Raw genomic sequence first — 12,981 nt, 5'->3', positions numbered from 1 at the left:
AATATGCGCACTCCCGCGGTCGCATGAGAAGTCGACAGGTTTGATGTGGCGCCATGCAGTGATACTTAGGACGGAACTAGTGATGGTCGATGCTTGGAATATATGCATTTTGTTGTGAACACTGGAATAACAAATTTTGTTTTTATATTCACCATAGAATCAATTCCTCCAAATCCATCTGCGAGGACGCTGTAGACTAAGGGTTGGTTTAGAGGGAAGGCAGAGGAGTAGGCAATATAAAAAAAAAAAAAAAAAAAAAAAAAAAAAAAAAAGGGATAAACGTTTGGAGCTGAATCCCCCGCATGTCAATTTTTTTTTATTTAGTCATTGACAAAGAGGCACAAAAATTAGAGCCAAGTTTATTTCTTCAAGTGTTGGTCTTCTGCAGTTAGGCTGCCTCATCCCCTTATGGGATTCAGGCTTTGGAGAGCGGAGTTTGGGAGCGCCGCCACCAGTTTTCCCAGTGGCATCCCACTCCATAATGAGGGTCCCTGGGCAACAGCGGGTGCTTCAGGACCCGTCATTTTTGCAGTCTAGGGATCCTAAGGCAACAATAGTGGACGCTCCGATTGCCAGGTGGTCTTTTCACCTGCATAACCTGTTCCCACATCAAGAGGAAGGCCCATGTTCTCCCCATACCCCCAGACTGGTCGTAGAGGGCATGGTATACAGTCCTTCTGGTTAACCCGCCATGACGGCTGATGTTGTGGGATGGCTTGCTATATATAGGTGCATTCCTGTACTACAATTTTCCATGACTTGCAGTGTTGGGAGAAGGGTGGACGAGGGGGGAGCTTCAGCTCCAATAGATTAACTATTTAGTGCCTACTTCTTAGTCGCCCATCTAAACTCAACGTAGGAGGAACATGGTTCTGGTATGGCCAAGCATCAGGTCACTTACATAGAAGGAATGTTCAATTACTTACCTTGAAAGTAAAGTTTGGCTGTAACATATTGGATGTGTCTATCTGGAACACCACTCGCCCATCAGAGTCCGTGGTGGCAGTCTGAGTAGCATGATCCTCAAGGTCTAAGTCAATCTCTTGCTGCGGTATAGGTTGGCCATTTTCATCATTTAATTTTGCCTGTAATAAAAATACAAAAAAAATAAATAAATTTTGCTGAGACCACAGAATACAGCTCTATCAGATAACACTGCGCAAGAAATATCTTCCAAAAGGTTTCCCCCACAGCAAAATTTCCATTGCAGCTGTCTGGCGTTATATTCCATATTGCCTACTGATCCGCACTGAACGGTGAACGGCCATTGGGGCAGCTCACAGAATTAGGTCGGCCTGATCATTGCACAGAGTAGGACCAGGTACCCAGCAAGGGGAAATAGAGATGCAGGCAGGGGCGTATTTATAATGGGTACAGGGTGTGCGGTCCCAAGTCTGCGCCAGCACTTTTAATTAAAAAAAAATGCCTAGAAAACGGCCGCTGCGGCCATTTTCCCAGCGTGTTGCGCATGCGCAGTATGGTAACCACAGGGAAAATTTTATTTTGGAGCTGGTCCTGCTTAAGCTTTATTAAAAAGGTAAAGATGAACTTGGAAGTTGCTGCCCAGGCATTAGAAGTCATGGTAACATAGGACATGGAGGGAAACGCGTAGGTTAGATCTCTACTAGGAGAACTGCACCAGATGAGGTTGACCCTTAAAAATAAAGGGGAACGGGATTCTTGCAGTGGACTCAAACATGTAGCACACAATGAGTTACCCCTCTCAATACATGGGAGCCGCACTGATTGTTCATAAATATCAGACTTCTATAGTACTACAGATTGTTACTCACCTGAACAGTGTAATACAATCCTCGCTTATAATACTGGTTTAAAGAGTCATATTCAAGCTGAATTGAGGCTGGCTGAGGGGTGATATAGACGTAACGCGTTTCGGTGACTTGAATACCTATTGCAAAAATACAAGACAATAGCAATGATTTGTGGAAATCTAATCTAGCAGGGTTTAAAAGCAAACATGTTTAAATAAATAAATATCAATAAGATCTGAGAGAACCACATAGAAACAAGCCTGACATTGCTGCTGGACAGGGTGATTTACTAATAATCTTAGATTTGCACATATTATAAATAAAGGGGTCTATTTACTAAGCAGTGTGAGGAGAGAGTGAAAAGTGATAAGAAAGTGATAAGGTGCCAGCCAACCAGCTCCTAACTGTAATGACAGTTGTGAGCTGATTGGCTGGCACCTTATCACTTCTGTCTCCTAACACTGCTTAGTAAATAGACCCCAAAGTCCTGTATGGACGTAGCGCTTACCTGTTCCTGCTTCAGTCACTGTGATGTCCAACGTAATGGATGTTCCTCTTCCCATGGACCTCATGGCGGGGGAGAACATGTCAATGACCCCACTATAAGTGCCATCCGGACCAAGCTAGGGTAAATCAATATAACCGAGGTTTAGCTGCAGCAATTAGCCAAGAATTTTTTGTATTATTTTTCTAGACTTACGGAACATGAACAGCTTTGTAAATAATATTTATAAAGATTGATTACATTAAAAAGCAGATGCCATGTATACAGGTCCAACGTATCTCTGATATTAATGTAGCTAGACTTTAGTAACTTCCCAATCATAACGCTGCAGCCTATTGCTGGCAGCACAAGACCAGATGAAGTGCCAAGGCTCTACGTACGATATCTCGGATATCTGTTGCAGTCCCTCCATTTCCAACAGCGGCGCAACCCCCACAGGGTTTTATGGAGGTTACGAAGCCATCAGACTTACCATGTCCCGGAGATTGGCATCTGCAGCCAACCCCATCTGAATGAAACTGGTGTTGCGCTGCTGTAGCCTACGGGCATTTAATGGGAGAGTGTCCCTGTAGATAGCCTATGCACTGGAGTCCCGGCACAGGAGTGTAGAGACAGCCAATGCAGTTGCTTCACTCCGAGCACATCACAGGGACAGTCTCCATTCGGGGCCCCCTGTCCCTGCGTGTGCTATTTAATACATTCCTACTGTAATGCAATCATGGGTGTTAATATGGCGCCCATATAGCGAGGAGTACGACCATACATCGGGGAGAAGCGGTATCAGCACTCGTTATGTGCGCTGATACCGCTTCTCCCCAATATATGATCGGGGGTCTGGGCGGTAAATGCATGCGCCCCTGTCATTATCGGCGCTGCTATCTACAAGATGGCAGGGCCATGTACGAACGGTCATAATGCATGACCGTTCGGCCGGCTGTAGCTGTCGTTAGCGACAGCTACAGCCTGGCGCTAGCCTATCCCCACAGCAGGGACAGCGCTGTCCCGGCTGCTGGCTCCACGCGGGGATCTCGCGATACTTGCGAGATCCCACGCATGCTCAGTTGAGCCGGCCGGGAAGGGACACAGCGCATCAGCACTAGGCTGATGCTATGTGGTCTCTAGCGGGTAGCGCCGGAGGGGGGAGTTAACGCTCCCCCTCTCCGGCCCATGAGAGGTTTATACATCTCATCGGTAGTGCTTCCTGTTTCGCCTCGGTAAAGAGGGGAAGCGTTATAGTGGCACGTTAAGTGCCACTATAATACATCTACCCCAATATTCTATGTAGTGTCTGCTGCTGTACTGCTGTAGAATGACATGGATACTGTATATAATTACACTATCACATCATACTCGCCTACTTTTGAAAAAGCATTTCAGGGAGATTGTGAAAGCAGCACCTATGAGCGCGGCGGTAAAGTGGCTGTGTACTGCTACATCTGGGAGGCGTGTCAATTTATTTACAAACAAATGTAAATGAGCCCCAAAGCAGTTACTAAGATCTACGAATACTTTTTCTGAAAATGCATGTAGCCATTGTGCCTTATAACCAATACAGGGAAATTATACTAATTATCACATTTGAATGTATGGGTCTGTTTTTTTTTTTTGTATCGCTTCATAATGGGGGTAAGGTGCAATCAGGGAGATTGGCAACTATGGCCCTCATTCAGAGCCGTTCGCTATTTGCGTTCGTTCGTTCAAAAACAAGGGGTGGCTATTCAAATGATCCGTTCGCACATTGCAGTCTGTTCACACCTCTAAGTCTGAACGAGCGAGCAAAACATACGCTCGTTTGTTAAAAACGCCCCCTGGCCGCTCGCACCATACGTCATGTCCGCTATTTATTAGATTAATCGAGTACATCGAACAGGATATGAACTGCTCGCTATTCTTGTGGTTGGTTTTTTCAACCGCTATTTTGCGTGCAGTTCTGAGTTAAAAAAAACCAAGTGACGTGGTCAATGACGCTGCTATATTAATTATGTACACCCATAAAACGCCCATTTTGACCTTTAAGCACGCCTGCGTTCTGATCTCCACTCCCCGTTTTCAAGCACCTTCCCCTGTTACCACCCACATACGCCTCATTCTGTCACTCAAAATAGCAGGCACTCACTATATTGCGTACAAACGATTTTCAGACGCACTGACTGGTTCGCGCATGCGTACTAAAAACCGTACGCATGCGCAGATGTGCGAACATCGCTCGGAACGAGCGCACTGCCGCTAGCGAGTGGCTCTGAATGAGGGCCTATGTATTACATGCTGGATATGTGTCCTATAAATGGGTTACACTTCAAAGTGATTTGAATCATTAATTTGGATTTCTTATTCCATTATTAGTGTGGCCCTTCCTAGAGTTTCATTTGGTGGTATATAATGTGGGGCAGTTAGAGCCCAATAATGTACATTGGGGAGATGTCCTGGGTATTTGTACTTCTCTACTGTATAGTAGAACACACACACGGGATGGTGTGACTTGCATGCGAATGCAGCATTTTAGTGATTGTGTAAGAGCATGTGTGTTGTGACATAAGCCAAAATACTAGCTGGGCGATATCACACAGAACTAAAGGGGGGTATCCACTAGATGATAAAGTTGAACGATAATGATAAAATCGTTCGATAATCGTTAGAACATCATTTGAACATCGTTTGCAAATCGTGCAGTAATTGTTTCTAACGATGTACGATGCGTGCTCCCGCTGGTTGTTTGATAGTCTCCTCCATCGACTGAGCATGCAGGTCAATTTCACTTGATTGCTTACAAATCGTTTACACATCATTCACGCTGAACGATCAAACGATGAACCACTGTCTGACCACTATAGCTGAAAGCTCTCAATCACAGATTAAAACAACATAGTTTATTGTTAAATCTTTTGCAAATTGTTCAGAGTGGAAGATCATATTTCAAGGGAAACTTCAAGGGAAAATCGTTAAGAGGTTGGACAGGGATAAAATAGTCTAGTGGATGCCCCCCATAAGGGCACCATTTAACAACGATTCATAACCCATTTAGCACTCCCTAAAGTGGATAAATCATCCTGTATTTAACAAACAGCGAATATCTAAGATTACAGAAATTTCACTGCGTCACTATCTTTAGATACTAAATTAAATTTGCAGCGGATATTAAGGTTAGTTAATAAATGGGGCCCGTCACTCATTTCCAATCAGCCTTTTGCTTTCAAATGGAACCTTGTGTAACTCTGTACATAGCAATAGCACTGGGTATAGGAGAAAATGTATTAAGTAATAAACTTAACGCAAGTCAGAGAGTAGAGAATTTATACTATATAGGGCTGTATTCAATTAGAGGCGAGAAGTCAGAAACCGCGGAAAAGTATCGCGGATGAAGTCATTTCGCCAGGCAAAAACTTATCCCCGTATTCAATTCCAAAGACTTTCGCGTACGTGAAAAGTCAATGTAATGTAAATCGGCGGAGAAGTTTTGCCTATGAATAGCAGGCGGAAAAAAGTGCAGAATTGCGGTTTTGGGGCACAAATTTCGGGAAAACCCCCCTGCACCTTTGGGACAGTCCCCCAAAGATAAACTGTCAAAAAAAAAAAGAAAAAAAAAAAAAAAAAAGATGACTTTAGAACACCCAAAAAAAAAAGTACTTTCATTTTGAGGGCGAAAAACTGCAAAGTTGGGGGACAAACAAAAACTAGCGAAATAGACTTCTGGGGGGTCCCCAAGTATGGGGCAGGTGTTTATGAGTGCAAGTGTTTGTGGCAGGAGGATTTTTACGTGTTTTAAGACTTCACTTTAGCAACATAAAAATATGCTAGCACCCATTTTCATGTACCCCAAATTTGCTGGGAGTTTTTTTTTTCTCAAAAAAAAATTGCTTTATGCTATTCTTCACCACTTGTGTAAAAGAGCTCATTGGAACCAATTGTCACAACTTAAGAACCCCAAATACCTTCATTAGGGTTACTCGGGGGAATCTATAGTGATCCCCAATGTTCATGCATCTTTTGGGAGGTGTCAGGCTGAGTTCCCCATTTTTGACAGGACCTGTTTCAGTTTCGCCAGGTGCCATTTTCAAGTCCTTTGGAATTGAATACGGCGAATAGTGGGGGCATGCACGAAAAGTTTTATTCACAAAAACACGCAATGTAGGCGAAAAGTCCAGCAGGCAGAAAAGTATTGTGGGTGCAAAACTAATTGAATATGGGCCATACTAGGAGATCAGCTGATGAAGACAAACTCTAAATACAACAAAGCATAGGGCAAAGTATGAATTATGTAGAGGACTGCACAGGTCTCAGCTCCCATCTGTACTCTATCCAGTCCTCACACAAACATAAAACAGGCTGTAGTCACTCACACAGGCCTCTGCACTCACCTCTCCGGTCATATTAGAACAGAAACCACCTTTGTCTTTGAAGCAGTTTTGTCGTCTGCCGTAGAATTCTGGCTGCTTGCAATACCGAACCGTGATGGAGCCGGCCACCGGCTCGCCAAACGTGTAACTGAGGGAGAGGCACAGATCAGTTATACTGGCTGAGATTAGTACTAGTCACATCCTCACTAGACATGAAAATAAAAAAAAATAAAAAGTTTTAAAATGACTTTACGTACATAGCAGAGACACTGAATTTCAGCTCTTCTGAGGCTACTGATAAACGGTTTGGAGATTCCACCTTAACTTCAAATCTGGGCAGCACTGCAAGGAAGCAGGAACAAACGGTAACTTTATATAATGCAGCGTAATGGCTTATAAAGATGAAAACATACATAAAGAAGCAGGGTAACCTGTGGACCACAACATTTATTTTTTTTAGAAAGTAGACCTGTAAAATGGGATATAATGCTGCATGTCTGCAGAGCAGTGTGACATCTACTGTAGCTAGAACTACAACAGAATCACTGTCCTACAATTCCCATAATAGAGTCTCTATGTTTTAGCAACACTTCAGCTCAGATTCTACTGCAACAGCTCAATCACTAGGGACGGCCATCAATATTAAACATTGATAGTTAACTACAGATGGTCCATGATTTTGCCGTCAATGGAAGAGATTAATGGTTCTCTGCCATCGCAGTAGTACCCTATGCGTTTTTTTTTTCTCCTTTCGTCAGCACGGAGCTTAACTCTACCCACTATTTTGATTGACCTGCAGCACTCAATGCTGGGGGGCAGCAGCAGTGGTGCAAACCATCGATGGTTCACCATAGATCACCGATTAAACCATGGATGGTAAGCAATGTCCATCCCTATCACTCACAGTGGAGGATGAGGGAGGAGAGGCAAAAGCAACCTAGCATCTTCTAATTGTCATTTCATAGACCGTGCTAAATAAATGACAGCTAAAGGAGACGTTGCCCAAAGCAACTGATCAGCTTCTCAGTCTCTCCAAGGCTTGATAAATCTCCCCCTGTATAGGGGATCTTAAGAGATTCATATACAAAATGTATACATAAATGCACACAAGCATTCCATGACTAAGGCCCTCATTCAGAGCCGTTCGCTATTTGCGGTCGTTCGTTCAAAAACAAGGGGTGGCTATTCAAATGATCTGTTCGCACATTGCAGTCTGTTCACACCTCTAAGTCTGAACGAGCGAGCAAAAAATATGCTCGTTTATTTGATAAAAACGCCCCCTGGCCGCTCGCACCATACGTCATGTCCGCTATTTATTAGATTAATCGAGTACATCGTACAGCGTATGAACTGCTCGCTATTCTTGTGGTTGGTTTTTTCAACCGCTATTTTGCGAGCAGTTCTGAGTTAAAAAAAACAAGTGACGTGGTCAATGACGCTGCTGTATTAATTATGCACACCCTTAAAACGCCCGTTTTGACCTTTAAGCGCGCCTGCGTTCGAATTCCACTCCCCCGTTTTCAAGCACCTTCCCCTGTTACCACCCACATACGCCTCATTCTGTCACTCAAAATAGCAGGCACTCGCTATATAGCGTACAAACGATTTTCGGCCGCACTGACTGGTTCGCGCATGAGTACTAAAAACCGTACGCATGCGCAGATGTGCGAACATCGCTCGGAACGAGCGTACTGCCGCTAGCGAGCGGCTCTGAATGAGGGCCTAATTCTCTTTATGGCCACCTACAGATGTGTCCTCATACACACAGCATATATAAGTCATACGGCATGAAACGCCCGGCGCATTTAAGCTGCTCCGAGAGCTGTAGCGCATCATCTTTTTCTTTACATTTTACGCCTTATTAGCATCGCAGACGCAGTGAAACACCACTCATATAGTGTACAAGAGACGCTGGTCTGCGCCTTTAACTGCACAGGAGTTAGTTCTAAAGACGTACAAAAACGCAGATGAAGCGCAACGAAGCATGGAGCGAGAATAAGCCGTGGGCGCGTATTAGGATAGCGTATTACAGATTCAGACTCCGTCACGCACAACTGTACAAATGTTGCTCATCATATTGATCAGTGTAATATAGCAGAGTAGTTTTGTCACTTCATTATTTATTTAGGTGAATAAGATGAATGTTTTGAGCAAAGACGACGCTCGGCGCGCACGGTCCCAGGCAGTTCGGGCGCGCCGAGCATCTTATTTGCTCAAAACATGCATCTTATTCACATAAATAAGCAAATAATGAGAGGCTGTTTGGGGCGACTGAAGCCACATCTGTATGCAGTTTTTTTATACACCACAATGGGTTCTATGAGATACCATATTCTTTCACAGTAAACCACTGCCTGACAGCAGAACCCTTTTCTCTTTCTGCTGAAATCATGTAGGACCCAGGAACAGCGTCGCTAATCAGTTGGAATTCCAAGGAGATCACCCCATGGTCAGATACTTGATGCAACCACTGCGCTATTTTGGTTCTTGAAGGATCCTGGAGGAGAGAGAGACAGGGCGGGGGGAGTGGAGAAAATCATTCAGTGAATGTATGGGCAAGAGGATGGTTTACGTAGGCGATACAACATAGCCATGTTGGTACATGGGCCAAAATAAACAAAAAAAAAAAAATTCAGAGTCTACATAAAAATTAAAGATAGAAAAAATAAATTATAACCCTACAAAAAAGCAAAGAGATGCAGAAATTGCTGGCAATTGTGGGTCTAATTCAGAGTTAGGAATAGAGTAAGCAAATACATGGACAAACCATGTTGCAATAAAAGGGGTGCAAATACATACATAGTTTTTGCATGCAGGGTAAATACTGGCTGCTGTTGCATGTAGCCCACAGATTCTGGACAGCTTTATTTTTAAAGTGCAATATAGATGTAGATTTGGGGAGGGGTGCGTCCAAACTGACATCTCTCTGCACATGTTACATCTGCTGTACCTGAAGTCCAGCATGGTATTACCAAGATGCAGTTACTGGCTCTCACTATTCCCAAATCTGAATCAGGCCCATCATCAGCAAATGAATATACAAGTCCAGTGTATGAACAATGGGACCCTAACCCTTAAATAAGTCAGTCATTATGATTAGTTGAGAATGAGATGAGTGTAGCTATATTTGGTGCAAGGGGAGCCAATTCTATGGGCCCCGGACCCAGCTAATTTATACTGTAGCTGTAGAAGTCTACCAAGTTCCCGAACGTGCCTGCTAAGAAACTGGGTCCAGCCCATTGCCTGGGCCTGAAAAGGGGACTCATCAGTGGTGATCTGTCTCTCCTTCTCAGTAAAGCTCCACACTAATATGATCCATCTCCACACTCTTGCATCACACTAACAGACACAGCTGAGCTAGTCAGTAAGCCCGGCCTTTGTGAAACTGGGAGCAGGAAAGGAGCTCAGAGATTAGGGCTGTCCCAGAAAGGGACAATTTATCTAAATTAGGACGATCTCCACTCAAAATGGAATTTCCTGCATTAGGAAGTATCCCCTCAGGTAGGAGCTGGTTGGGCCCTGCCCCCTGTGTGGCAGAATGTGAACTGGCAATGCCACAATGTGGCATATTGGGCACTGGGGGGGGGGGGATACAATATGGCATAATATGAACTGGTGCCAGTATGTGGTATGATGTAAACAAAGGCACTATTATGGGGTATAAAAAGAACCACTGCAGAGAAAGGAGTTTCTCTAGAAGCACTGGTGAAGGGCCCCCTTCAAAAAGGTTGCTATGGGGCCTACAATGTTCTGGCTACGCCTCTGTTTAAAACGTGTTTTAATGCATTAAATCTGAAAATGTTAATTCTCTGGCAATGTTCATTTACCCAAAATTGTAATCTTGAGGATTGACCACAAGTTCTCAATGGGATTAAAGGTCTGGGGAGTTCCCTGGCCATAGACCCACAATTTCGAAGTTTTGTTCCCTGATCCACTTTGTTATCACTTTTGCCTTATGGCTAGGTGCTCCATCATGCTAGAAAAGGCATTGTTCATCACCAAACTGTTCTTGGTTGGTTGTGAGAAGTTGCTCTTAGAGGATGTTTTGGTACCATTCTTTATTCATGGCTGTGTTCTTAGCCAAATTGTGAGTGAGCCCACTCCCTTGGCTGAGAAGCAACCCCATAATTGAATGGTCTTAGGATACTTTACTGTTGGCATGACAGAGGACGAAGACTTGGAGGATGGCCTGGTATCAAGAAGGGCAGCAAAGAAGCCACTTCTTTCCAGGAAAAAAAATAAAATAAATCAGGGACAGGCTGATATTCTGCAAAAGGTACAGGGATTGGACTGCTGAGGACTGGGGTAAAGTTATTTTTTCTGATGAATCCCCTTTCAGATTGTTTGGGGCATCTGGAAAAACGCTTGTCCGGAGAAGGAATGGTGAGCGCTACCATCAGTCCTGTGTCATGCCAACAGTAATGCATCTTGAGACCTTTCATGTGTGGGGTTGATTCTCAGCCAAGGGAGTGGGCTCACTCACAATTTTGCCTAAGAACACAGCCATGAATAAAGAATGAGCAACTTCTCCCAAGAGGCGGGTGGACAAACAAAAATTCAACAAATTCTGACAAACTCCAAGCATTGATTAGGCAAGAATGGGCGGCCATCAGTCAGTATGTGGCCCAGAAGTTGATTGACAGCATGTCAGGGCGAATTGCAGAGGTCTTGAAAAGAAGGGTCAACACTGCAAATATTGACTCTTTGCATAAACTTAATATAAATTGTCAATAAAAGCCTATGACACTTATGAAATGCCTGTAATTTTACTTCAGTATACCATAGTAACATCTGACAAAAAGGTCTAAAAACACTGAAGCAGCAAACGTTGTAAAAAACAATACTTGTGCCATTCTCAAAACTTTCAGCCATGACTGTACTAAGCAGCAGTAGAAACCATTTGCCTGGTATACATCTGAACACGCGAGTGAGATGCTCAACGGAAGAGTAACCATCACCATTGAGTCTTATTCAGAATCAGGCCCCATGTGCCAAAATATTCATTAACACTCATTCAACACAGCCTAATTATTATGGGAATATAAAGTTCTGATAGTCTTACCTGCAGGTAGACAGCGGAGAACTGAAAGGGAAAAAAAAAAAAAAAAAAAAAAGTTAAATTAGTCCTAAAATTACATTCTCTCTGGTCAATCCATTATTTTTTTGGTCTAAGAAGCAAGAAGTCTGATTATGTACACAGGTCACTGTTCTGCTAGGTGACCATTATACTGTACAGCAGTGTTTCCCAACCGCATTCCTCAGGCCAGTTTCACACATGCCGGTTTTGACCGGGCAGCAAAAAGGCGCCTGTTTTTTTGCCAGGTGTGAAAAAAAAAGAAAGAAACCTGGAAGCAGTGGATCCTTTCACGCAGCCCGGGCACAGCACGGTTACCGTGTAACAGCCGGGAGTATCCACTGTGCAGGTCGGGTACCGTGCCATCCCTGCACGCCAGTGGTATAACGGTAACAATGTTTCCTTTCACACACATGGGCTTGTGCAGCTTGTCCAAATGTTTGACACATCATTTGCTTTTCTGTGGGAAAGGGGTGTTATGTGTAATACCACGATCAGCTGGTTCCCTGCAGACAGTTTGTTACACAACAAGTCCTGGCGTAACTAGCCTCTTGTCCACAGTTGGTTTAAGGTTATCAGTTCCGTTGCTGACTGGTGAGGGGTGCAAATGTTTATTCACAGTCTTTCCTATCCTGCAGGCTATAGAGGTGAAATGGGGTTGACCGTGCTAATGAAATCACTGATGATTTTGTTACAACGCAAATATTGTCACAGGCAGGGTTAACGTGGGGCTGTGCAACTTAATGCCAGGATTAAGCAAACTTCACTCACTAGAAGCTGACTGGATGTGTGTGAAAGGATTAAGCTGTACTGAGGATTAATCAGTACCCGAGCTGGGGACAGTATGGCTTAGTCTCCCCGGCCTTCTGTCACACTCAACAGAGAGGCAGTGGTGGGCATCTCCGGAGACAAATCAGCACTGTCTGGAGTGGCGGTTCAAGCCTTCCTCGTCCAGCCCCTTCCTTATCAGTGCCCTGTAGGCTGGCTCCTCTGTTACTATACAACCACCAACTGCCACTTCGGGACCCCTTCTGTCATGAGAGGGCACATGCTCTGGTCAGGACTTCACCAGCTACTCTGAACTGCCCGGGAGACTGCGGTGGCAGCCCTCTTCACTTACTGCAGCACTTTTCTTCCCGCCTAGAGTGGGAGGGCAATTTCAGTTAGGGGACAGAGGAGGGGGGAGCGCAATGGCACAGACACTTAAGCTGGGTACACACCTATACAATCGTCGGGCTGATCTTTTGATTGAGCCTTTTGTTCGATAATCAGAAGAGAGTGTACACACCTTTGATT

General features: G+C 44.2%; 1 protein-coding gene across 1 annotated transcript in view; it reads right to left on the bottom strand.

Moving 5' to 3' along the window:
• Positions 1 to 12,981, bottom strand: part of LOC148501809 (ovostatin-like) — an 86,503-nt gene that overhangs the window by 49,764 nt on the left and 23,758 nt on the right. The window contains exons 5-11 of the mRNA XM_088449990.1: positions 11,674 to 11,694; positions 8,940 to 9,108; positions 6,869 to 6,953; positions 6,633 to 6,759; positions 2,281 to 2,395; positions 1,794 to 1,909; positions 927 to 1,085 (exon numbers count right to left, since the gene is read on the bottom strand). Of these exons, the coding sequence (XP_088306116.1) occupies positions 927 to 1,085; positions 1,794 to 1,909; positions 2,281 to 2,395; positions 6,633 to 6,759; positions 6,869 to 6,953; positions 8,940 to 9,108; positions 11,674 to 11,694 (792 nt within the window). The remainder of the gene's footprint in view (positions 1 to 926; positions 1,086 to 1,793; positions 1,910 to 2,280; positions 2,396 to 6,632; positions 6,760 to 6,868; positions 6,954 to 8,939; positions 9,109 to 11,673; positions 11,695 to 12,981) is intronic.

This window comes from Taudactylus pleione, unplaced genomic scaffold (assembly GCF_031769625.1).
Source record: "Taudactylus pleione unplaced genomic scaffold, aTauple2 ptg000502l, whole genome shotgun sequence".
In the NCBI taxonomy this organism is placed as follows: Eukaryota; Metazoa; Chordata; class Amphibia; order Anura; family Myobatrachidae; genus Taudactylus; species Taudactylus pleione.
The sequence above is the reverse complement of the archived record's forward strand: the minus strand, read 5'-3'. Positions and strand labels throughout refer to the sequence as shown.